The sequence below is a fragment of the Cynocephalus volans genome, chromosome 9 (genome assembly GCF_027409185.1).
Source record: "Cynocephalus volans isolate mCynVol1 chromosome 9, mCynVol1.pri, whole genome shotgun sequence".
In the NCBI taxonomy this organism is placed as follows: domain Eukaryota; kingdom Metazoa; phylum Chordata; class Mammalia; order Dermoptera; family Cynocephalidae; genus Cynocephalus; species Cynocephalus volans.
Genome location: NC_084468.1, coordinates 58,963,243 through 58,990,319, shown reverse-complemented (window position 1 = coordinate 58,990,319; position 27,077 = coordinate 58,963,243). Strand labels below are relative to the sequence as shown.

The 27,077-nt window shown below is 35.7% G+C and overlaps 1 protein-coding gene across 5 annotated transcripts; it reads left to right on the top strand.

Moving 5' to 3' along the window:
* The first annotated feature begins 4,882 nt into the window (after positions 1-4,882).
* Positions 4,883-27,077, top strand: LOC134385543 (UDP-glucuronosyltransferase 2B4-like). Of its 5 annotated transcripts, XM_063107220.1 has the most exons (7): positions 4,886-5,196; positions 5,548-5,606; positions 6,905-7,053; positions 18,145-18,276; positions 21,102-21,189; positions 23,026-23,245; positions 26,798-27,077. In XM_063107220.1, the coding sequence occupies exons 1-7, from the start codon at positions 4,886-4,888 to the stop codon at positions 27,075-27,077; spliced, it is 1,239 nt and encodes a 412-aa protein (XP_062963290.1). The 5 variants fall into 5 exon arrangements, with proteins under 5 accessions (XP_062963292.1, XP_062963290.1, XP_062963289.1 ...); XM_063107222.1 differs by having other exon boundaries at positions 4,883-5,606; XM_063107219.1 differs by lacking the exon at positions 5,548-5,606 and having other exon boundaries at positions 4,886-5,354.

The window sequence follows — 27,077 nt, the reverse complement described above, 5'->3', positions numbered from 1 at the left end:
GTTTCCTGTGGCTAAGGGCAGGAAGAAATTGGGTGTTGCTGTTCAATCAATATAAAGTCTCAGTTGCACAAGATGAATATGTTCTAGAAATTTGCTCTACAATATTGTGGCTATAATTAACAATAGTGTATTACACTATCTAAATATATTAAAACAGTATATCACATATTAAGTGATCCTTTTAACACATAAATATATGCATTATATATATGAGGATGCTTCAAAAAATTCATGGAAAACTGGAATTGATGGATAATATGAATCTTTCCATGAACTTATGAAAGACTCCTCCTACACAATATATATATGTATAAGTTTATTAAAGGTTACAAAATTTTCAGTAAAACAATATATATATATATATAAATTTATTAAAGGTTACAAAAGATACCTCTGTGCTGAATTGATGAAAGTACACATGTACCCTCAGAATATATCCTAAATATTTCTATTTAAATTAAGACTCTTAACTTATTAAAAGTTTGGATAATAGCATTCAGCATCTTAAATGTGAAATAGTTACAAATTCATTGCATCATTAGCATTAAAAATTACTTTTGCCATAAAATTTAAAGTGTCCAGAAATTGTTCTCATGATATAAAGCATGAAAAGTAATATCTATTCAAAAACAATTGACTAAGAATTGGTAAAAACAATAAGAGAATTTAACATTTAATGATGACCTGAATTTTCACTGGTTCCCAACTCAGTGTGACAGAAACTCTACTATAGGAAGGTGGAGAGTAAAACAACTATAAAATAGACTCAATAAGAAACAGAAAATCTGAATAGACCTATAAAAGCATGAGAGCTTGAATTCATAAGCAAATCTCAACCAACAGAGAAAAGCACAGGTCTGACGGCTTCACTTTTCAGTTCTTCAAATCATGAAAAAAAAACAAAAACTGCAGATCACTATCTCTTGTGACTACAGACAAAAATTTTCAACAACATCCTAGCAAACTTAATCCAGTAACATACATAAAGGATTATATACCATGACAGGGAGGTACTTATGTTGAGAATGCAAAGTTGTTTGAACATCTTAAAAATAAATTCATATAATACAAAATATTATTACAATAAAAATAATGATCGTCTCCATAAATATAGACAAAATAAGTGGATAAAATCCAAAACCCTCCATCATAAGAGTATTCAGTAAGATATACATGTGGACATCCTCAAACTGGTAAACGGCATCCATAAAAAAAAAAAAAAAAAAAAAAAAAAACACACAGCTAAAGTTTGCTTAATGGACAAAGACTAAACCCACTTTTATCACTTTTACTAAACATAGTTTTGAAGGTTCTGGCCAAGGCAAATTGGGAAGAAAATGAAAGAGAAGATATTTGTATTGGAAAGAATGAAGTTAAACAATCTCTGTTGGCATATGAGAGATCCCATTGATAGAAAACCTTTAGAAATCTTCTAGAAAAATATAGGACCAATAAGCAAATAAAGCAAGTTTTTAGAATACAGGTGAATAAAAACAATCAAAATTCTAATTAGAATAACATATCCAAAATGAATTTAAGAAAACAAACACACTTAAAATACCATTAAAGAGAATATGATTCTTAGGCACAAATTTAACAAAAATGTGTACAACTCGAACTGTGAAAACTATAAAAAACTGTGGAAAGAAATTAAAGAATAACTAACTAAATAAAAAAGCATCTCCTGTTCATGGATTAAAACACTTAATATTGTTGTAGTGGCCATACTTTACCCCCAAATTGATATACAAATTTAATGCAACCTGTATCAAAATCCCAGTTGGTTTCTCTGCATAGATTAATAAGCTGATTCTAAAATTCATATATATATTCAAGGGCACACAAACATCCAAATCATGGGTGTTTCAGAAGGGGAGGAAAAAGGAAGAGTCATTGAAAATATATTTAGTGAATCCCCAAATTAGTAGAGTGAGAGGAAATAATTAAGACCTGAGAAGAACTAAGCAACATAGAGACCCCGAAAATTTGTTTTTTTGAGAAGATAAACAAAAGGGAATGCAATATAGCTATACAGGGAGACATAGACAATGGAATAGTTTTTAGAATCCAGATTTATACCCATACATTTATGGTTTTTGACCAGGGTTCCAAAACAACTCAAATTGGAAACAATAGTCTATTCATAAATGACGGTGGGAAAACTGATTATCCACATGCAAAAGAATGAAACTGGACCCCCTACCTCAAACCATGTTGAAAAATAAACTCAAAATAGATAAAGACAAACAAACAATATAAGGGCTTGAATTATAAATCTCTAAAACCAAAACTTAGGGGCTAATCTTTGTGACTTTCTATTTGGAAACAGCTTCTTAAATATGACACTAAAAGCAAAATCAACCAAATTGAAAAAGATAAATTGGAATTTATCTAAATTAAAACTTTTGTCTTGCTTCAAATGACATGATCAAGAAAGTGAAAAGATAACCCACACAATTGGAGAATATATTAGAAATAATACATCCAATGGTATCTAAACATGTTGTATCTAAACATGTAAACTTATTATTAAATTCTATATAAATACATACACCACAATAAGAAAAGGAGAAATAACCAAGTCAAAAATGTGCAAAGTATCTAAATAAAAATATCTTCAGAAAAATATACAATGGCTATTAAACACATGAAACAAATCCCAACATCAAGGACATATAAACCATAATGGACTACCACATTATTCCCACTTGTTGCTTTGCATTGCTTTGCCCCCCATGGATTTGTCAACCCACTTCCCCTGGGTGATGGAGATGCAAAGGATTACTCAAAGCTCATCTATTCTGAGCAGTGAGATGCCCCAAAATGGTTAACTTCACTGGGAATGCTCAAGCGAGAGCCAACCCCTCCATTTGGGAAATTAACCCCAAATTGGGGTTCTCTTCCAGCATTTATTTTCCAGACCAGGAAGTTACAGGAAGAGAACAAAGGTGGGATTATAGTTTAACAATATAGGCTGGTAACTTTCAGTAAAACAAGCCAGATGACATTCCAGTAAGGCAATTTAGTGGCCTTATCAACACAAGCTTGATTTTAGCAAACATTCCTTCTTATAGCAATTTCTCAGTATGTTTACATAACAATCAGTAACTAGTCTGTCTTTGAGCCAGCAACCTGCTATGCCACAATTCTTATCTTGCAACAGAGACTTACAGCCTGAGGAAAATTTCCGGTCCTTGCAAGGTCAGTATTTGAAACTGCAAGGCTTTGGAAAACCAGGCCCTGTGAAGTACATAAGCTTTATAGTATATTCCACACCCACTATCGTGAATATAACCAAAAGACATGTAAAAACAAATGATGGCAAAGATGTCAAGAAGTTACAATCCTCAGAAATTGCTGGTGGGAATGGAATATGGTGCAGCTTCTTTGGAAAACAGTCTAACAATTACTGAGAACATTAAACATACAGTTTAATCTACTTTCAATCCTAGTCATTCCACTTGTAGGTACATACACAAGAGAATTGAAAACATGTCCACACAAAGATTATGCATGAATATTAATAAACAACACCAACCATAATATTGAAAAATTGGAGAAAAATCAATGTCCAGTGTCCGGAGCCAAAGAGCTCAGTCATAGCCTGCCCAGGGTCATGAAGCCCTGCCAATAGCCCTCTGACACTAAAGATATAAATGCTGTGACCTCTCCTCCTTTTTTCTCCTTCTTACTGCTTGCACAGCCCTAGGCGTAGATCACCGCTGCTTTGCTTTAGATAGCTGAGAAATGTTCCATTTCCTGGAAAGATTTGCCCTGTGATTTCTCCCAGAAAACATCTGCATACTTCCTTATCTGCTGATTCCCTCCTGCCATGTATATAAGCTGTGACCTTCTGGCTAATAAACGAGACTTGATCAGAATACTGTCTTGTCTCCATTTCTCTTGTCCCATCCAATTCCCACTCCCCCCTCCAGGGTCTGCGTTGAATATCCCGTGGGCCGGGACAGTCCAGCAATGGATGAAAGAATAAGTTCAATGTGTATATCCTACTATGGAATACTCCTTGGAAACCAAAAGAAATAAACTCTGGATATATGCCATGTGTGGATGAATTGTTAAAAAAAAAAAAAATTCTCATTGAAAGAAACCAGTCACAAGAGACCATATACAAGGGGTTCTCAAAAAGTTCGTGGAAAGATCTACATTATATTTTAATTTCATTTTCCATGGAACCTTTGATGCATCCTTATATTGCATGCCTCCATTTACAAAAAATATTCAGAATAGGCAAATCTATAGAGACAGAAATTAGATTGGTGGCTGCTCAGGGCAGAGGGGACGGAGATACTCAGTTGGGGAGACAAAGGCTAAAGTATACAGAGTTTCTTCTGGGTAGGTAAGAATGCACTAAAACAGATTGTTGTGGTGGATGCACAGTTCTATTAATACACTCTAAAGCACTGAATTTTACACCATAATTGGTGAATTACAGGATTACTGAATTATATCAACAATGTTTTAGCAAAAAAAGTCCTTAAACCATGAAATATAAACAATGCTGATTTGGCTTTATAATTACTTTTATCTCTAGTGTTGTCTCAGGTAGACAACGGACACGAGAGTCTCTCACTTGGCAGTACTGACATATTATATTGCATAAGGCAAAAGACTGGTACATTCAAGGTCATTGATCTTAGCTATCACCTATAAACACAAAAGAGACATTAAACACACTTGTGTAAGCATGAGATCATGTAGGTTGGGTTTGTTCATTTGCCATCTTCATCCTCAGACTATTTATATAATGTATTTACTTAGAGTCCTTTAGTTACATTTTAACTTCTTGATTGATTTCTTCTTGGATATAAGCATGAGAATGCTGGAGAGGAACAGAAACTGGAAAAGAAACATTACATTGCTCAGTATGTCTATGAAATGGACTTCAGTTCTGCTGCTGCTACAAGTGAGTTGTTACTTTAGCTCTGGAAGTTGTGGAAAGGTGCTGGTGTGGCCCACAGAATACAGCCACTGGATGAATATGAAGACAATCCTGGATGAACTTGGACAGAGAGGGCATGAGGTGACTGTGCTAACATCTTCAGCTTCCGTTCATGTTGATCCCAACAAAACATCAACTATTAAATTTGAAGTTTATCCTACATCTTTAAGTAGAGATGGTTTTGAGGCATTTATCTTGACGGTGGTCAAAAAATGGGAATGTATTCCAAAAGATAGAGTTTGGTTACATCTTTCAGAAATGCAAGAAGTCATGTGGGATTTTTCTGACTGTGTTAGAAATATGTGTAAAGATGCAGTTTTGAACAAGAAACTTATGAGAAAACTAAAAGAATCAAAGTTTGATGTTGTTTTTGCGGATGCCATTGGTCCCTGTGGTGAGCTGCTGGCTGAGATACTTAAAATACCCTTTGTGTACAGTCTCCGCTTCTCTCCTGGGTACACACTGGAAATGCATGGTGGAGGACTTCTATTCCCTCCTTCTTATGCTCCTTTTGTTCTTTCAGAATTAAGTGATCAGATGACATTCATGGAGAGGATAAAAAATATGATATTTGCCCTTTATTTTAACTTTTGGTTCCAGACATTTAATATGAAGGAGTGGGATCAGTTTTACACTGAAGTACTAGGTAAGTAATGTCTTTAATAGGTGTTGGGAAGTCCTAAGATTCCTATGCCTTTGAAGGTGAGTTTGTATAAATATAAAGTCAGAGGAGTGTGTTTTTTAAGGGAAATGATGAAATGGAAATATAAGATGATGTATCAATCTCACAAACATTATGGAAAGGCTGACATTATAGGGTCAGTTAGAATCCTGTGGACATCACATGACAGGATACTCCAGGAAGTCACAACCCTAAAAATGAAAGCTCTTAGGATTTCTTTAAGCAATCAGATATCCATTTTACTATATGTTTTTTCTTCTTTAAAACAAGTCATTAGATACATGAAGATGCCTCTTTATGAATGGAAACATGTAGATTGAGGAGTAACACGTGTTTCTAGCACAACTACTTATTTATGAGGCATTGAGGAAATTGTTTCTTCTTGTACACTTTAGTTTCCTTAATTAGAAATTGAAATATTTTCTCATATTACAAGAAAGACCCTCACAGTTGAGAGGTATAAGGGCTTCATTCAAGACACAGAAAGGTCTAATTTGAGGCTTCTAATATTGCTACATTCCCTCAATGAGGACTTGAAAATCATTTGTTTTATGGCCTAAAATATTGTTGAAGTGTAACCATTCCTGTTATTATGTTACCTTTTTAAATTGTGTCTCTTCATTAAGGAAAATTGAGCCAAATTAAGGGTGAGCACAAATCTATTTCTATAAATCCGTAAAATGTTCCAATGGTCATTTGCAAATACGTTCACTTTAAAAACTAATATTATTGTGATCTTAACATGCACCAAAAGCAGCAACAAGTACAAAAAATTCAGTCATACTCTAAGAAAACTATGAATTCAGTTGAAGAACCAAAGATCAAACTACTAGCTTGATAAATTGTAAAAGCTAGATTGATTTCTTCTTAATGATGTCATTTATATGGGTGCGGTAGGATTAATGTATTGTGGAACTGAAAGAATTGTTTAAGTGTATATCTGTTATTATTGCATTTATAGAGAGTAAACAAATGCATGTTTAATTTTTTACTCCTTTATTGTAATAACTGTTCATGATTGTGAATATGCTGATATGACATTAGAGAAGTGGTCTCCTCTCACAATTCTAACACTTTCCCATTTATATATACCTGAAATTTATGTAATACCTGAAAATAAAATGTTATAAATATATGTGCATTTTTTTTTATCAAAACAGATACTTTGTCTACATTATTCTACTTCTTTCAGGAAATTCCCTGGTATATTATGTAACAATTCTCTTGTGTTATTGATTCTTTGTTATCTCTTTTCCCCTCAGGAAGACCCACTGTGTTATTAGAGACAATGGCAAAAGCTGAAATATGGCTAATTCGAAGCTATTGGGATTTTGATTTTCCTCGCCCACTCTTACCAAATTTTGATTTTGTGGGAGGATTCCACTGCAAACCTGCCAAACCCCTTCCTAAGGTAATGACACACATATCTGTTGGTTTTCTTCTGTTTGCTTTGCACTTTTAGTGGGAATAACTGTATATTCTTCATATAGAATATCTGACTCACAATGAAAGACATAACAGAAATGGGGCAAAGTGATCTCCATTTAGAAAGTCATAATTCACAAGTATATGGATTTCATTATCACTATAAAGTAAAGAGGAATGCCTTGGATACTTTGACATAAGAGTTCGCAATTCATTACGCAAAACATAAAAACTATCAGTCAGTCATTCAAAGAAAATTTGTAAAGTGACTAGCTTACTCCAGAGGTGAATATTGGATATTCTGAGAAACAAAGTTGACAGTTTCTGCCCCCACACACCTTGCATTCTACTTTCAAAGACAGACAATAGGCAGGTGTTAAAAAAAAAAGTGTGATAAAGTTTTATCATAAGGAAAGACCACAATGCTAAGGAAGCCTCCAGAAGAGATTATACAAAGTAACCCTGAATCATTGATATTTAGTTGAAACCTGAATAATTTCAGGAATAAGAGGAAGGAAGAGGAGGGGAGGAAGAAGTAAAGAGGCAAATGATGCTGGAGCAGTATGTTGGAGCCACATAAATATTCAAACTATCTGTTAAAGGTATGTATTGGGGACCTAGCAAAAATAGTTTAGAAATGGAGAAATATGATGAGATTTCATTTCCTGAAAAAGTTTCAAGATGCAGTCACTGGATTGGGCTGAAATGGGACAACACTGGAAAGTAGTACTATTTTGGAGATTGTTGTAAGAGTTTGGGCAACAAATGGTGAAAAAATGAATAAGAAAGTTGAAAGAGATAGGTAGGTCTACTTTTACAATAGTAACACTAACTTTATGCTGTATTATGTGAGAAAAAAACTAGTTAATACAAGAAAATATTTAATATGTTTCTAGCACATAATCAGTGATCTAGAAATATTTTTAATTTTGTACTACTGTTTCTTGTTATATTGCTAATATTATTAATTACCTAATATGTGCCAGCCAACTGAGATATAATTCTTCATTTAATAGGAACTCCTTATCCAACACATCAAGGTGACATTCTTTAGCAAAGTCCTAGAGACCAATTATCATGTAGACTTATATAAAAGTAGATACATGAGTTTTGGAGTCATAGGAGCAAGTTGAAATGCTAAACAAATATTGTAAATGTTGAGAATCTTTACCAGTATTCCTCCTTAAAGTAGAACCATTTCTCAACACTGTAAATGTGTGCACCCAAAATATTGGGAGCCAAACCAAGTTTTACTAGATTCCTCTCATGCATTTAAACAATTCCTCACTGAAATCCCAGTGAGTTACATCTTAGAGCATAAAAAGGATGGTTTATTCTATTAGAGCAGATGTGTTTTCTCTTATACTGTGACAGTAGGATGACTCTGTAAAGCTCTTCTGAGGAACTTGGGCCTCAACTTCATAGCTTCCTGACAGAAGCAGAACAGAAAAATGTGATCTATGTATATAATAAAGACGAAATAATTACCACAACTTTAAACCGAAAACAGTATTTCCTTTAAAATTAGAAAACAAGGAGTTTCAAGATGGCGGCGGCTGCGGCGGCTGGCGCGGAGTAGCAGAGGTGGAAAAGGTGGCCACTGGGCCTCAGGCAGCCGGGAAACTTGTGGACCTTCCTCTGGCCATCTCTTGAGGGAGGACTGCTGCTGCTGGCCGGTCGTGGGGGCTCAACGCCACTTTGCCCCCAGCAGGAGAGGCTGCCTCATTTACAGGCAACAGCTTTGAAGTGTGGAGCAGGAAAAGAACTGATTCTTAGCTGCAAAAGCGAGTCTTGAAACAGGGAACACGGCGCCAGGGCTGCTGTGGATGCAGCCAGGATCCCGGAGGCTGGGGCCGCACTGAAGGCAGCCAGCTGCCCTATTCAGGATTCGAGGTTTCAGGCCGGCATTAAAGAAGATTCCTGGGAGCGCCCTAGCGGCGCCGCGACTGAACAGCCCGAGGCGGCAGCGCCGAGAACACGGAAGGCAACAAACCAGAGACAGAGCGAGCGCCCGACCTGGCACAGCACTGTGAGTGATCCCTGGCACAGCTCTGTTCGGGGGGTGAATGCCCACGCGACTCCCCGCCTGCACCACCAGGCCACTCACTGCCCCGGTGCTGCCTCCATTTTCCCAGGTGCGGGCAGCTCCGCCCTGCTCCGCCATCACTGAGCCCATTTGCTTGGCCTGGCGCGGGGCTTCCCGGACCCTGCGGGCCGGCCTCCTCTCCCACTCCCTCCGCGGTTCTCTGGCGGGGGTGTGGGGGGTCCCGACCAGTGTTGGGAGGGCTAGGAAGTACAGGCGGGCGGACTGTCACTCCACCACACCCTGGACTCCGCCCCGGTAAACTTCCTGTTACTGGGAGGCAGATACCATCTCTGCAACCACCAGTTTGGAAAAAAGCCTAACGAATTTCTGGTTGGGAATAGTGTGGTAGGAGAGTTCCCAGGTCCGCTTGAACCTGCCGGAGAGCAGGCTGCAGCCGGGCACTAGACTCGGTTTATACCGGGGGGATACAAAGGTGAACAAGACCCGAGAAAGATCTACACAGTGCTACAAAGGCACCCAGAGAGACCGGTTGTCTGTGCCTAGCAGAAACCTGGTAGACTTCCTGGGCGAGGCGGTGCTGAGCAGGGTCTTGAAGGCCCAGCTGATAGACGAGGGGGGCAGAAGACACGCCCCAGCCCAGCACAGTGTGCACAGAGGGGGGAGACGTGCGGCCAGGGAGGCGGAGACTCGACAGAAACCACACACCCGGTGGGGTCGCCACTGCACGATCTAACAGCCTGGGCCAGAGCACACCGAACGGGGAGAAGTCCTGTACAGAAAGTGAAAGCTCAACAGAGATCACACACCCTGTGGTACGTGATCCACCAGCCCAGCAGAGTACAAGCTGACCAGAAAGGTGGATCCCCGGAGAAGCCCAAGACCCGAGGCAACCACACACACAAGACACTAGAGGCCAACTGAGCAGTAACGGCGGGAGCCATACTAAATTGGCAACCACAGCAACATCCTAGTTAGTCATTAGTCTCAAACCGGTGGGCTGTGAAACCCCCTGCCACAATGAATAAACACCAAAAAAAAGACACCAGAAATACAAAAAATCAAGAAAGTACACCACCAAAAGTTAATAAATCTCATACTCTAGATCCTATAGAACAAGAAGCCCTTGAAATAACTGACAAGGAATTTCGAGTGATAATTCTAAGGAAACTGAATGAGATACAAGAAAACTCAGCTAGACATCATGATGAAATGAGGAAAAGTATACAGGATCTGAAGGAGGAAATATACAAGGAAATCAATGTCCTGAAAAAAAATGTAGCAGAACTTGCTGAACTGAAGAAGTTATTCAGCGAAATAAAAAACACAACGGAGAGTTTAACCAGCAGGCTTGTCGAAGTTGAAGAGAGAACCTCTGAACTTGAAGATGGGCTGTTTGAAATAACACAAGCAGACAAAAAGAAAGAAAAAAGAATCAAGGACATGGAAGAAAATCTGAGAGAGATATCAGACAACCTCAAGCGCTCAAATATCCGAGTCATGGGTATTCCAGAAGGGGAGGAAAATGGAGATTCCATTGAAAACATATTCAACAAAATAGTGGCAGAAAACTTCCCAGGTATAGGAAAAATCACAGATCTTCAGATCCAGGAAGCTCAACGATCTCCAAACGTATTCAACCCAAAAAGGCCTTCTCCAAGACATGTCATAGTCAAATTGGCAAAACTCAGAGACAAAGAGAGAATCTTAAAAGCTGCAAGAGAGAAGCGTCAAATCACCTATAAGGGAGCCCCAATCAGGTTAACATCAGACTTTTCATCACAAACCCTAAAAGCTAGAAAGGAATGGGATGATATTTTCAAAATACTAAAAGACAAAGATTGCCAGCCAAGAATACTCTACCCTGCAAGGCTATCCTTCCGAAATGAGGGGCAAATAGTATATTTCTCAGACAAACAAAAACTGCGGGAGTTCACTACCACAAGACCACCCTTACAAGAAATCCTCAAGGGAGTACTGGGTTTGGTTCCTGAAAAATAACTACCACTGCCATAAAAACCTAAGAAAAATCTAAACCCGCTAGTACAATAAAAATGGCATTCGTGAAGAGAAAACAAGCTAACAAAAACACTATCTACAACCTAAGGAACCAACAAACAAAGAAACCAAACAGTAAATCAGAAAGCAAGGAACAAAAGACACCTAAGACAACCAAACAACCAATAAAATGCTAGGAATAAATCAACACCTTTCAATAACAACTCTTAATGTTAAAGGCTTAAATTCCCCAATTAAAAGACACAGACTGGCTGACTGGATCAAAAAGCAGGACCCAACTATATGCTGCCTACAAGAGACCCACCTCACCCATAAAGATTCACACAGACTAAGAGTGAAAGGATGGAAAAAGATTTACCATGCAAACAGAAAAGAAAAACGAGCTGGAGTGGCTATTCTTATATCTGACAAAATAGACTTTAAACTAAAAACCATAAAAAGAGACAATGAGGGACACTACTTAATGATAAAAGGACTGATCCATCAAGAAGACATAACAATCATAAATATGTACGCACCCAATGTTGGAGCAGCCAGATTTATAAAACAAACTCTATTAGACCTAAAGAAGGAAATAGACACTAATACCATAATAGCAGGGGACATGAACACTCCACTGTCAATATTAGACAGATCATCTAGGCAAAGAATCAGTAGAGAAACACAAGATCTAAACAAGACTCTAGACCAATTGGAATTGGCAGATATCTACAGAACATTCCACCCAACAACCTCAGAATATTCATTCTTCTCATCAGCACATGGATCATTCTCCAGGATAGATCACATATTAGGTCACAAATCAAGTCTCAATAAATTCAAAAAAATTGGAATTATCCCATGTATCTTCTCAGACCACAATGGATTAAAACTAGAAATTAATAACAAACAAAACTCTGGAAACTATACAAACACATGGAAATTAAACAGCATTCTACTTAATGACATATGGGTCCAAGAAGAAATCAAGCAGGAAATCAAAAAGTTTATTGAAACTAATGAAAACAATGATACATCATACCAAAACCTGTGGGATACTGCAAAAGCAGTATTGAGGGGAAAATTTATTGCATTAAATGCTCACTTCAGAAGAATGGAAAGATGGCAAGTGAACAACCTAACACTTCACCTTAAAGAACTAGAAAAACAAGAACAATCCAATCCTAAAGTTAGCAGACGGAAAGAAATCATTAAGATCAGAGCAGAACTGAATGAAATTGAAAACCAAAAAACAATTCAAAAGATCAACGAATCAAAAAGTTGGTTTTTTGAAAAGATAAATAAAATTGACAAACCATTAGCATGGCTAACAAAAAAAAGAAGAGAGAAGACTCAAATAACAAAAATTAGAAATGAAAAAGGCGATATTACAACTGATTCATCTGAAATACAAGGAATCATTCGAGACTACTATAAACAACTATATGCCAACAAATTTGAAAATCTGGAGGAAATGGATAAATTTCTGGACACACACAAGCTCCCAAAACTGAACCGTGAAGACGTAGAAAATTTGAACAGACCAATAACAATAAAGGAGATTGAAGCTGTTATCAGAAGGCTCCCAACAAAGAAAAGCCCAGGACCAGATGGATTCACAGCAGAATTTTACCAAACATTCAAAGAAGAATTGACACCGATTCTCTACAAACTATTCCAAAAGATTGAAATGGACGCAAATCTCCCAAACTCATTCTATGAAGCAAACATCATCCTGATACCAAAACCAGGTAAAGATATAACCAAAAAAGAAAACTACAGGCCGATATCCTTGATGAATATAGATGCAAAAATCCTCACTAAAATACTAGCAAACAGAATACAGCAACATATACGAAAAATTATTCATCACGATCAAGTGGGATTCATCCCAGGGATGCAAGGTTGGTTCAACATACGCAAATCAATAAATGTGATACACCATATTAATAAACTCAAACACAAGGACCATATGATCATCTCTATAGATGCTGAGAAAGCATTTGATAAAGTTCAGCACTCATTCATGACAAAGACCCTCTATAAGTTAGGTATAGAGGGAAAGTATCTCAACATAATTAAAGCCATATATGACAAACCCACTGCCAATATCATCCTGAATGGGGAAAAGCTGAAAGCTTTTCCTTTAAGAACAGGCACTAGACAAGGATGCCCACTCTCACCACTCCTATTCAACATAGTGTTGGAAGTACTAGCCAGAGCAATCAGAGAAGAGAAGGAAATAAAGGGCATCCAGATTGGAAAAGATGAAGTCAAACTGTCCCTGTTTGCAGATGACATGATCCTATATATCGAACAGCCCAAAACCTCTACAAAAAAACTGTTGGAATTGATAAATGATTTCAGCACAGTAGCAGGATACAAAATCAACACACAAAAATCAGTAGCATTTCTTTTCTCCAATAGTGAACATGCAGAAGGAGAAATCAAGAAAGCCTGCCCATTTACAATAGCCACCAAAAAAATAAAATACTTAGGAATTGAGTTAACCAAGGAGGTGAAAAATCTCTATAATGAGAACTACAAACCACTGCTGAGAGAAATTAGAGAGGATACAAGAAGATGGAAAGATATTCCATGCTCTTGGATTGGAAGAATCAACATAGTGAAAATGTCCATACTACCCAAAGTGATATACAAATTCAATGCAATCCCCATCAAAATTCCAAAGACATTTTTCTCAGAAATGGAAAAAACTATTCAGACATTTATATGGAACAATAAAAGACCACGAATAGCCAAAGCAATGCTCAGCAAAAAAAATAAAGCTGGAGGCATAACACTACCTGACTTTAAGCTATACTACAAAGCTATAATAACCAAAACAGTATGGTACTGGCATAAAAACAGACACACTGACCAATGGAATAGAATAGAGAATCCAGAAATCAACCCACACACTTACTGCCATCTGATCTTTGACAAAGGCACCAAGCCTATTCACTGGGGAAGGGACTGCCTCTTCAGCAAGTGGTGTTGGGATAACTGGATATCCATATGCAGGAGAATGAAACTAGATCCATACCTCTCACCGTATACTAAAATCAACTCAAAATGGATTAAGGATTTAAATATACACCCTGAGACAATAAAACTTCTTAAAGAAAACATAGGGGAAACACTTCAGGAAATAGGAGTGGGCACAGACTTCATGAATACGACCCCAAAAGCACGGGCAACCAAAGGAAAAATAAACAAATGGGATTATATCAAACTAAAAAGCTTCTGCACAGCAAAAGAAACAATTAAAAGAGTTAAAAGACAACCAACAGAGTGGGAGAAAATATTTGCAAAATATACATCTGACAAAGGATTAATATCCAGAATATATAAGGAACTCAAACAACTTTACAAGAAGAAAACAAGCAACCCAATTAAAAAATGGGCAAAAGAGCTAAGGAGGCATTTCTCTAAGGAAGATATCCAAATGGCCAACAGACATATGAAAAAATGCTCAACATCACTCAGCATCCAGGAAATGCAAATCAAAACCACATTGAGATACCATCTAACCCCAGTTAGGATGGCTAAAATCCAAAAGACTATGAACGATAAATGCTGGCGAGGCTGCGGAGAAAAAGGAACTCTCATACATTGTTGGTGGGACTGCAAAATGGTGCAGCCTCTATGGAAAATGGTATGGAGGTTCCTTAAACAATTGCAAATAGATCTACCATACGACCCAGCCATCCCACTGTTGGGAATATACCCAGAGGAATGGAAATCATCAAGTCGAAGGTATACCTGTTCCCCAATGTTCATCGCAGCACTCTTTACAATAGCCAAGAGTTGGAACCAGCCCAAATGCCCATCATCAGATGAGTGGATACGGAAAATGTGGTACATCTACACAATGGAATACTACTCAGCTATAAAAACGAATGAAATACTGCCATTTGCAACAACATGGATGGACCTTGAGAGAATTATATTAAGTGAAACAAGTCAGGCACAGAAAGAGAAATACCACATGTTCTCACTTATTGGAGGGAGCTAAAAATTAATATATAAATTCACACACACACACACACAAACTGGGGGGGGGGGGAAGAAGATATAACAACCACAATTATTTGAAGTTGATACAACAAACAAACAGAAAGGACATTGTTGGGGGGGAGGGGGGAGGGAAAAGGGAGGGAGGTTTTGGTGATGGGGAGCATTAATCAGCTACAATGTATATCAAAAAAAAAAAATAAATAAATAAATAAATAAATAAATAAATAAAAATAATAAAAAAAATAAAATAAAATAAAATTAGAAAACAATTTTGTGAACCCATAGAATAATATTCCTTATAAAGGACCACAAGAACCTAATATATTTTAAATGATATCACACTTTTAAGACATAAATACAAAGTAAACATTATTTACTACCCTGTTACATGATGTCTTAAGAGACTCTTTTTTGGTTTATCTTCCTATTAGAAGCAACAAAAAACTTAGATTTATTCAACAATTAAACCCAATGGCTATAGTGAATGCAAATTGTTTAGATTACCTATAGTAACTTCCACAAGGGATGAAAGCTGGGTTGAGGTTAATAAAAATTCTGTGTCTTAACCCTATTCTTGAAAGATTTGTCAACTTTCCTTAAGGGAAATTGATAGTGATAGTGGGAGACAGAAGACAGTAAAATGAGAAGGCAGACAAAGAGAATGAATAGCAGTAATAGTAATTACTAATACTAGCTGCTGTTAAATTTCAGAAATGATATTTGAATCCAAGTCAATAGATGTGAAAACTTTCCTCAAATTCTTTAGTATATAAAGTAATTGATACCCAAATTACTTGCTTTTCCATTATGTGTTAGATTCTCAGAAAATTTCTGAATATTTTACAAGAATAAGACATTTGTCAAAATGCATCAGGCATTCTATAAATGCAGAGAGCCATTCACTTCAAAATATATGAAATTACATAGAGAAAAAATAAATCAATATGTGCCGATTCAATATTTATGGCAGATATTCAAAAACTAGATATTTGAAATAATCTAAATATCATACTACTCCATTACAATCATTTTATCCAAAAAAGTTTAATTACACTGTCATCCATAATACTTATATAAGTTTACTTAAAACCTGAGGGGCAAAATGATAAATATATCAAGGTGACAAATTTGCTGTAGGATGAAAAGTGTATATAAGAGGATTAAAGTTTTCTAGATATATGTCACATGTATAAGTTGAGTTATATAAGCAGAATAAAAACCAGGATGAAAGCACATTTATTTTAATCCAATAATATCTTTAGACAGAGAGTGTGTGTAAACTTTATTTCCTTTTTTACATTTTTCATACTGTTACAAAATTTTTAACATTGGTATTTCATTATTTTCATAAAGATCTCACAGATTTAGAACAACCAGTCCATGTCAGTGATGCATCTGTAAACAGAGGTTGTATTACTTCACTACTGGGGAGAAAAGAAGGCTTTGAGGAGTGAACCAGTGAGGCAAAACATTGAACACAAGTTACATGAAATGTGGCTGTGGGTAACTGGAAATACACAGAATAACTGGATGCTCCTATGCTACCTGAAATAGTAGTACAGTGACTCTCATATTAAAACTAATGTTATAATGTTAAAATTATATTTTTGAAAAATAATTGGTAATATATTGTTTGCATGGACAAACATTGTAAAGTTTTTTCTTTATATTGTAAACAATGGTTTTAAAAAGAAGTTTTACCCTCCAACAATTATGGTATCTGAAAGGATACTTTTCACACTGGAAGAAGTTGGTCATGATCTTACAGAAAGAAAACATAAAATAATGAATCAAAAATAAAGGGAAATAAAAAGAAATTCAGCATAGTATTCGGCATTATTTCCAGGAAAATATTTGCTCTATATTTCTTTTTCTTTTTGTTTCTTTGTTGTTGTTGTTGTTGTTTGTTTGTTTGTTTGTTTTGGTGGGAGAACATATTAATAATGCAGAATTAGTCTTGTATAAAATAAACTTAAATATAAAAATTGGCATAGATAGGGAATCATAATTCTTAATACATGAAAATCAACACAGTTTTACCAGGATATTTATATAGTGTGAGTGAACTACTCAAGGGGGTGACCAGATGTCCCCTGAGAAAGGCCTGGTGGACCTTTCCCACTGTGGGATACAGTGCAGTAATGATAAGGGACCCTCAGAGCCAGTTATACACAGCATCTGCTACTACAATGTCAATTTTGCAGTGTGATTTCAGGACAAAAAAGTGGCATGCATAAACAATAACCTAAGAAATATGAACATTCAACTATATAACTACAGACTATGTAATTCTGTGTTAAAAATGAATCTCTCAGGATTATTTCACAGAAATTCCAAACCACAATACCAGACTCTTGAATATCAGTGAGTTTTAATCTCCAGCTTATACAGGCTTTTGTGTGTGCTGGGGTGGGAGGGAGGCTGGGAAATTCTGACAAGCTTTAAGTGAGGTGTAAAGGATTACATAGCTAAGCGAAATATAGACATAAAATTATCCCCACTGCAAGTAATGTTTCCTCAGTACTCATATTCAGGAAAGTAGAACACTAATGACTCCAAACTGAAAAGACATTCAAAAGAAAACCTGCCTGAAGAAAATACAAGTGTTCTAGTAGAACTACCAATATAAAGAACTGTAGTCAAGTGGTGCCAACTTCCATGAACCTGTGTTACTAATTATAATATATATGATGTGTCTGAGTATACTAATTTCTAACATTATCTCCCCTGACTACTGTGAAACAGCTCTAATTTCTTTCTTCCTTACACACACACACACACACACACACACACACACACACACACACACACATTTATACAAATATGCATAATAGAGACCACTTTCTCATATTACACATCTCCTTTCTAAGAAACTGAAAGAATGTCAGTTAAAAAACAGCCAATACTCCAAATTCCTTGTTTTCTCTGCTTAGATGTTTGTAGCAATCCTTTCAGTAGTTTTTGCTAGGCTGCTGCTCTTTTGTGTGTGATGGATCAAATTCTTTTTTTTTACAGGAAATGGAGGACTTTGTTCAGAGCTCTGGAGAACATGGTGTTGTGGTGTTTACTCTGGGGTCGATGGTCAGTAACATGTCAGAAGAAAGGGCCAATGCGTTTGCATCAGCTCTTGCTCAGATTCCGCAAAAGGTTAGATAAATTGACTTAAAGGAGGTCAACAACTGAATGAGTCCTTTAAACTGTGTAAATGGTCTAACTATAGAAACTTTCTACCTGAAAGATCAACTATTAGGATAGCTCTAATTATATCCAATATCAGTTAAAAAACAAAAATATACATGGAAGATGATAAAATTGTACAGAGGATGTTTTTGACTGATAATAACTTTGAGATTGACATTATGTTCAGAAAGAAATAGATGTATATTTAAAAGATGCAGGTGAAGTTTTGGTATCAGGGTCAGGTACACTGAAATCCCCAGATTCTGCCCTACCATATTCTCCATTAGATGTTACCAGGAAATAGTTAACTTTTAATGAGTAACTATGCTAGTTAAATAACAATAATCATGTATTGTAAAATGTGTGAAATGCATCTTGTTTTTTAGGATTACCATGTAATCCAGCATCTTGCACTTCCTGTAAATTTTGCAGTAGGCCTACCTGGTGTGCTGTTGCAGAGCTGGGGCTGGTTCTGGAGCTCACAGTCCTCTCAAGCCCATTGGCTGGACTGGGTCACAAACCCTTCACACACAGGTCTATGAGCCAGGTAACCGGCAAAAGGTCCATGGAGCCTAGGTTGAAGGAACAGTAAGCTTTATTCAGCACACACACACTTCTAAGAGCAATGCAGTCCAAAGAGAAACTCAACTGCTACCAGCAAAGTCCGAAGAAAAACTGTGCAGATGCCACCAAAGTAAACAGGCTGAATTTTTAGACACGAACTCTCTGCTGGCCAGCTATTGCTTCACAAACTCTGAAGAACACACAATAGCAACAAACTAAAAAAGATACATGGGTGTGCATGTGCATTAACTTCATCCCCACACAACTTGTTTACAAAGAATGTGCTGTACCCCAAACCAGACCCAAGGCAAGGGGGCCTAACTAAACTATTCTATTTTCCTCACAGCTGTTCAGGGTTCTATTCAGAGAAAGGATGGCCTGGGTTGACCTACCACTAGTTCAAGTAAACATGCAGCCAGGGAGATTTAAAGATAGATTAAAAATGGCCTGCCCTACTGGACTGGGCCCTACCAATGTCTAAAGCGGGAAGATGTAAGAATAAGAGTGAAGGTAGGATCCTCGACTTAAAGTGGATCTTGTGCATTATAAAATGTGGCCCCGTAAGGACTGCGTTGCTATGCATCAGATCAACACTTCCACTAGATTGAGGAAGGAGAAGGGATTAGAAGAAAGTGTCAAACAGAAGGAAGCCAGGTATGGGAAGAAGTTCAGATGCTCCCTTCCCTAAAATATAGTAGGAACTTATTTTTTAATATGTAGAATACACCTGTGATATTTGTGTATTTGTGAATTCCTATTTGGCTTCCTATCTGAGATAGCTTTCTCCTACTGACCCACGCTAATTTTTTGCTGAAAACGTGATGTTACTTTAACACTCCTATAGCAAATAGAAAGTAAAAACCTGTAAATGATACTCCAGTTTATAAGGATTGCATTAGAATTCAAACTCAGTACCTTATTTTGTTGCTGGGTGTGGAAATGGTATGGCTATAGTAGACCATATTTATCACTGCTGCCAATACTTTGCAATGCACCATCTAATTGTTAATGATCAGTTGAAGAAAATTTAGTAACATATGATTGTGGATTTTTCAGTGGTGGTATTATTATTCATGAGTTGCCAATGTGCTTTTATTTTCTACACTTAAAAAATTTTCAAAACCAGTAATATTGATAATAGTCTAAATATGTACCAAAAATTGCCACTTTAAAATTTTCTTCAAAGTAATGCTTAATAATTTGTAATCTAAATAAATTATAAATACTAACTCTGTGGCATAGATTTATTTCTAACAAGTAGCTGATTACATGGACATTTTTTCTGTAAATAAAAAAAATGTCAATCTCTAAGAGTATAATTCCTGAACCAACTAGATATAAATGAGCTACTTCCCAATTTGCTCAAAAAGAAAAAAAGGGATTAATATTAACTTTGGAAGATATAATGAATTGAATTATGTCTCCCCAAAACTTACTGAAGGTTGAATTGTGTCCCCAAAGTTTTATGTATTAGAAACTTGGCCCCCATTGTGATTGTTAAGAGTGTGGGAAATATTATTGTGATAACTGAAAGGTAGAGCCTTGAAGAGACAATTAGATTGTAAGACAGTTAAGTAGTGAATGAATTAAAAATTGTGGTCAGGGGCATGGTTCTGAGGGCTTTAAAACAAGAGAGAGAAGAGTCTGTCTCTCTGCTCTCTCTGCTTCCACCATCTTGCAATGTGAGCGGTCACTGTCACCACCACCAAGACTTTCTCTAGCTGTGTTCCCTGGACTTTGGACTTCCTAGGCTCAGAAATTGTAAACAATAAATTTTGTTTTCTTTATAAAATATCCAGTTCTGTACTTTGTTATAAGCAACAGAAATGGACTAATACAGAAGATGACAGCTAGTAAAACATATTAAAAAGTGTGTAGGACATTACTAAAGTGCTATTGTTTTTCACCCTAGAATTATAATGGCTTCCTAACAATTTCTTAAACACTTGAATTTTTTATTGATAGTCTTATTTGTCTAAGCTACTATGTTTGAAACACCATAATTTTATTACATTTCCAATTTATTGTATAAGTAATTACATGAAATGTAGGAATTCTCTTTAGCCCAGACTTTTAGTGGTTTTCATTACTTACATCCCTTGTACTCATTTCTTCATTTTTTATATCAAGGTGCTGTACGTGGATGACTTGTTAATCTCTTTAGAGTTCTAACATGCAATAACTTTAGAGTTCCACTCATGGAACAATATATTTTCATTACCTAACAGGTTATATGGAGATTTGATGGTAAGAAACCAGACACTTTAGGAGCCAACACTCGACTGTACAAGTGGATCCCCCAGAATGACCTTCTTGGTGAGACTCTGTTGAACAAATACTGAAAATATGACTAATAACCAATTAGAGTGAAAGTAGTTCAACAGGAGGCAAATTGATTGAACATTTATTATTGAAAAATTCAGAGATACAGCCTATCTTCTTTATATTTATTTTCTAGTTCTGGGGAAAAAAGGGTAACCTATAAGAGTTGGCATTTTATTTTCCACAGCTATGTACTTAATGTACACAATCAAAGTACCTTTACTTCAGGTATAATTCCATCTCCCAGAGAATTTTTCAGTAACTTCCAGGTTTTCTCCCTGTGTCCTACTTCTAGGACTTTATACTTATCCTTTCCCCTACTGCAGGGTTATTTCAAATGACATTGACAAATAACAGTTTCTTTTCTATTACTGGTGACTACATTTTCTATGGGAAAAAAATCCACCATCTTTATCATGAAGTGATAACACATTTCATTCATAATAAAGTGTAGCCTGTTCATCCTCTGATTCTAGCACCACCACCACTTACTTCCGGCTGCTTGGACACCTGACATATCAGACTCAGGGACTTCACTATTCCTTTAAGAGAACACGTTCGTACCTGTGGTTACTAGAGGCAGAAAAGGGGAATGCGGACAGGGGTAGCGAGAAGTCAGTTAATGGACACAAAACAGCTAGACAGGAAAAATAGTTGTTTGTACAGTCGAGCTAGGCATCTATAATTAACAATACTTACTGCATATTATCAAATGTCTAAAAGACAGGAGATCAAATGTCTTCATCACAAAGAAATGATTAAGTTTTTCAGTGAGGAATATGCTAATGACACTGATTTCATCATCATACATAGCATACAAGTTTTGAAGTATAACTCTGTATCCCACAAATACGTATAAATCAATACATTGCAATAAAAAAGAGAACATGTTCTTACATGCTTTATTTTATTTTATTTTTTGCACATTTTGATTTTATTTTCATCCAGAATATGCTTTTCTCTGTCCCCTAGCAATGCTGTACTCATTTTTCAAGTTTCTAGTCACACACCAACTTTTCTTTCTTTATTTTTTTATTGTATTTATTTTATTTTATTTTATTTTATTTTATTTATCAATATACAATGTGCTTGATTATTGTGACCCATTACCGTAAACTCCTTCCTCCCTTCCTCTCCCCCCTCTCTCCTAACAACTTCATATTTGTTCACTTGTGGTAACAGGTTCAAGGAATTGTGATTGTTGTGTCTTCTTCCCTCCCTTCCACAGTTTGTGTATTTATTTATTTATTTATTTTTAGCTCCCACAAATAAGAGAGAACATGTGGTATTTCTCTTTCTATGCCTGACTCGTTTCACTTAATATAATTCTCTCTAGGTCCATCCATATTGTTGCAAATGGAAGTATTTCATTCTTATTTATAGCAGAGTAGTATTCCATTGTGTAGATATAAAACATTTTCCGTATGCACTCATCTAATGATGGACATTTGGGCTGGTTCCAACCCTTGGCTATTGAAAATAGTGCAGCAATGAACATTGGAGTACAGGTATAATTTCGACTTGATGATTTCCATTCCTCTGGGTCTATTCCCAGCAGTGGAATAGCTGAGTCATATGGTAGATCTATCTGCAATTGTTTGAGAAACCTCCATACACACCACCTTTTCTAATCTTCACTTACCACTCCTGTGGGCTTAGGTGCTTCTTCCTCTGAGATACATGAAAAAGTAATTTCAGTGCAGTTCATGGTTATAATAATCTGTTTATGTATGTAGAAAGCACAGCAACTTTTACAGCCTAATATTATGCATTTCTCACTGTGTTTCTAAGACCTAATGAATGATTTTGTTAAAATTCATCCAATCCTAGGTCATCCAAAAACCAAAGCTTTTATAACTCATGGCGGAGGCAACGGCGTCTACGAGGCGATCTACCATGGGGTCCCTATGGTGGGCATGCCATTGTTTGCAGATCAACCTGATAACATTGCCCGCATGATGGCCAAGGGAGCAGCTGTTAGACTGGACTTTGACACAGTGTCAAGTACAGATTTGCTCAATGCATTGAAGACAGTCATTAATGACCCTTTGTGAGTATAGTACCTTTTTTTTATTATGTAGTATTTATTGATAGGTTCACTGGTCATCCGTGTGTATCAGTTGTGCCCTTTTTAACAGACTAAGTTAGAAAGAATATACATAATTTAACCAATCTGAAATCTACTTTCAGTTTCAACCAAAAGTTGTATTTAGCCCCACACATTTAATGAGTAACCAGCTAGTGCAACAATTTTCTACACAAAAATAATTTTAAGCTTACACAGAAAATGATAAAAAGAACACAGTTTTAAAAATATGATAGAATCCACAGCAGAAAGGGATGAGGGACTAGAAGAAATATATCAAAATATTTCAATTCAACACCTAAAATTTCCAAAACTTTTTTCTTCTTCAAAAATTCATATTTATTATTAACAATATTTTGAAAGATTTGATAATGAGATATAACTTGCATAGCATAAAATTCACCTACAAATTCACCTTCAAAAAGTGTAAAATCCAAATATATTTACAATATTTATAGAGTTATGAAGACATCACGATAATATAATATAATTTTAGGGCATTTTATCATGCCAAAAGATACTTGTAATGGCTTGTAAGTCACTCCTCATAACCCTCTAGTCATGAGCCAATATCAATTTTTTTTTTTTTTTTCCTCTATAGCTTATCTTCTCTGGTTATTTTATATAAATAAATCCAAACCCCTTATGGTGTTTGGTAAATGGCTTCTTTCACTTAACTTTACTGATTTTTGTTTCATTTATGTTGTTGATGCATATGAGTACATTGTTTCTTTATATTGCTGTATAATATAGTACAATATAAATACATCACATTTTATTTATCCATTTGTTAGTTTAGGATATTTTGGTTGTTTCTAATTTTTTGGCAGTTATGAACATTGCTATACATATTTTTGTTTGAACATCTACCTTTATTTCTTTTGGGTAGATACTAGCAGTAAAATTGCTGGGTCATATGGGAACTTTAAATTTATGAAAAACTGCCCAACTATTTCTCAAAGTACTTGCACCATTTTTCATTACCACCACCATTCATTACAGGAGAGTTCCAAACTCTCTAACCTATTGCCAACACTTGTTATCATCTGTCTTATTATAGCCATTCTAAAGGGTATAAAATGGTCTTTCATTGAGGACTCGATTGCATTTCATTTAAGGCTAAAATTTGAGCATCTGTTTGCTCACTTATTGCCATTCATCTACCTTCCTTGAAGAAGTATTTATTCTACTCATTTGTCTTTTGTTAAAAATTTATTTGTTTCTCATATTATTGTTTTTTTAAAAGTTATTTTTATTATGGATACAATCCTTTATCGGATATATGATTTTCAAATATTTTCTCCCATTCTGGATGGATTGACTTTTTACTTTCATAATAATGCCCATTGAAGCACAAAAGCTTTTAATTTTTCTAAAATAACACTTTAATAATTAATTTTGTCCACACTCCAAAGGAAATGTTGTGGAAAATGCCATGCCTGGAAAAGCTACCATCACTTAAGCATTTACTACTATTGTCAGTATTATTATATGAGGAGGGTATCACCTAAACAAATACTTTTAAAATACTTTATCAAGAGGAAACTTGTAGGACAATGAATTATTAAAAAATACTTTAAAAGAAGGCAAGAAGGAATTGGAAAATAAACATAACACTGGTTGGACAAAGAAAAGAAAATTTGCAATAAGACGGTATCAAAATGTGAATAGACTAGTACTTTAAATCTAAACAAACTTTAAAAATAAGACAAAATAATGAGTAAGGACATAAAAAGTTTGAAGAACACAAGCAACAAATGTAACCTATGTGAAATAATTCCTATATATGTATATATACATTTGTACATATGTGTATGCACATATATCTGTACATACATGTATATATGTATATATACATCCATTGGGAATACACATTTTTGAAGAGTATATGAAATAGTTGCTTGGAATTGGCCACACGCTGAGCCCTAAATCAAGATTCAGTAAACATGAAAAGATTCAAAATAATAAAATATGTGTATACTCTAGCTGTACAGAAAATAAATTACAAATCACCCGCAAAATTATACACACACATATATATCTATATATATATATCACTACACCCTTCAATTTTTGAAATTAAAAATAGACTTTAAAAAAATTCGTAGTCAACAAGAAAATCATAACACATATACACCTTTATCTCAGCAATTCTACTCTTAGGTATATACCCATCAAAAATGTATACATAGGTAATCCTGTTAACATAAAATAAGATGTTTATAACAGAATTGTTAGTAATGTTCAGAAATAATTTACAACCCAAAAGTGAATCTATAATAAGGTGAAGAGATAATCTCTGGCATTGTCAATCAACGGATGACTACACAGTAATTGAATTAACCAACAACTGCTACATGAAAGAGAAACACAAATGAGTACATACTATATGATTCAAGTATATAAACAAAATTATTTTATGGTGTTAGAAGACAGGATAACACTTAATTTGATGATAGGAATAGTGACTAAAATGTTCCACAAGAAGGGAATACTAGGCAGGTTGTGACACCCTATCTTATGATCTGAGTAGTAGGTACATTAGTTTCTTCATTTCATGATTAATTTTGAGCTGTTCACCTAGTGTATGTACATTTATATTCTGCATTTTATATACTTAAAACTTTATTTTAGATGATACAATGTATTTTAAAATTCTAGGAATACAGACAAAACATACGCTTAAAACAATAGAGGAAATCCTAGGAGTGCTATCCTGATGTGGCCAGGAAAAGCCTCTCTGAGAGGTAACATTTAAGAGGAGGCTTCAAAAAGAGTTAGAGCCAAGTGTTGGGGTGTCGCAAGGAAGAATGTTCTGAGAGAGGGAGAGAGGAAATAAAAAGTGTAAAGGTGCTAAAGGGAGAACAAATTTGGTACCTTAAAAGAGCAATAAAAGCCCAGTGTCCCTGCAAGAGTGTTCATGGGGAAAATGTTAGGAATAAGTGTGGCCAGTGTCTGATCATGCAGGGTGTTGTAGTCCAAGGGACAGATCTGAATTTTATTCTTAATGTGAGGAGAAGCCAGACAGAAATCTTGATCAGGGAAGTGTCATAGTCTGACATTTGTTTAAAAAGAAAAATCATTCAGACTACTGAGTGGAAAATAGACATTAGAAGAAAGAGGAGAAGAGAACAAGCAGAGAGACTGTTTAGGAGACATTTTATCCACCATGGCACAATTTGTTTTGAAAAACTTTGAAATAATCATTCTCAAATTGTATTTCCACTGTCTTACTTATAGCATTTGGAATGGCTCATATTTCCTCAGATACAAAGGAATTAATGTTTCCTCCTGATCTTCCATTTTCACTTTTAAAAATATTTGTCAATGAGAAAATTACAGTGAAAAACCAAACTTTCTATGATGACCCAAATAAAAATATATAACTTTAACAAGAATTCTATGAAATTTATTTTGAATCATTTGTAGACATTTTTCAAAAACCTTTCATGGACTTGATATGCTTAGGCAAATGAACTTCTTTTCAAAAGTGGTGTATTTATGTTTATCCTTCAGATATAAAGAGAATATTATGAGGTTATCAAGAATTAATCACGATCAGCCCACAAAGCCTCTAGATCGAGCAGTCTTCTGGATTGAGTTTGTCATGCGCCACAAAGGAGCAAAACACCTTCGGGTTGCAGCCCACGACCTCAACTGGGTCCAGTACCACTCTTTGGATGTGATTGGGTTCCTGCTGGCCTGTGTGGCAACTGTGATATTTGCCATCACCAAGTGTTGTCTGTTGTGTTGTCAGAAGTTTTCTAAAACAGGAAAGAAGAAAAAAAGGGAATAG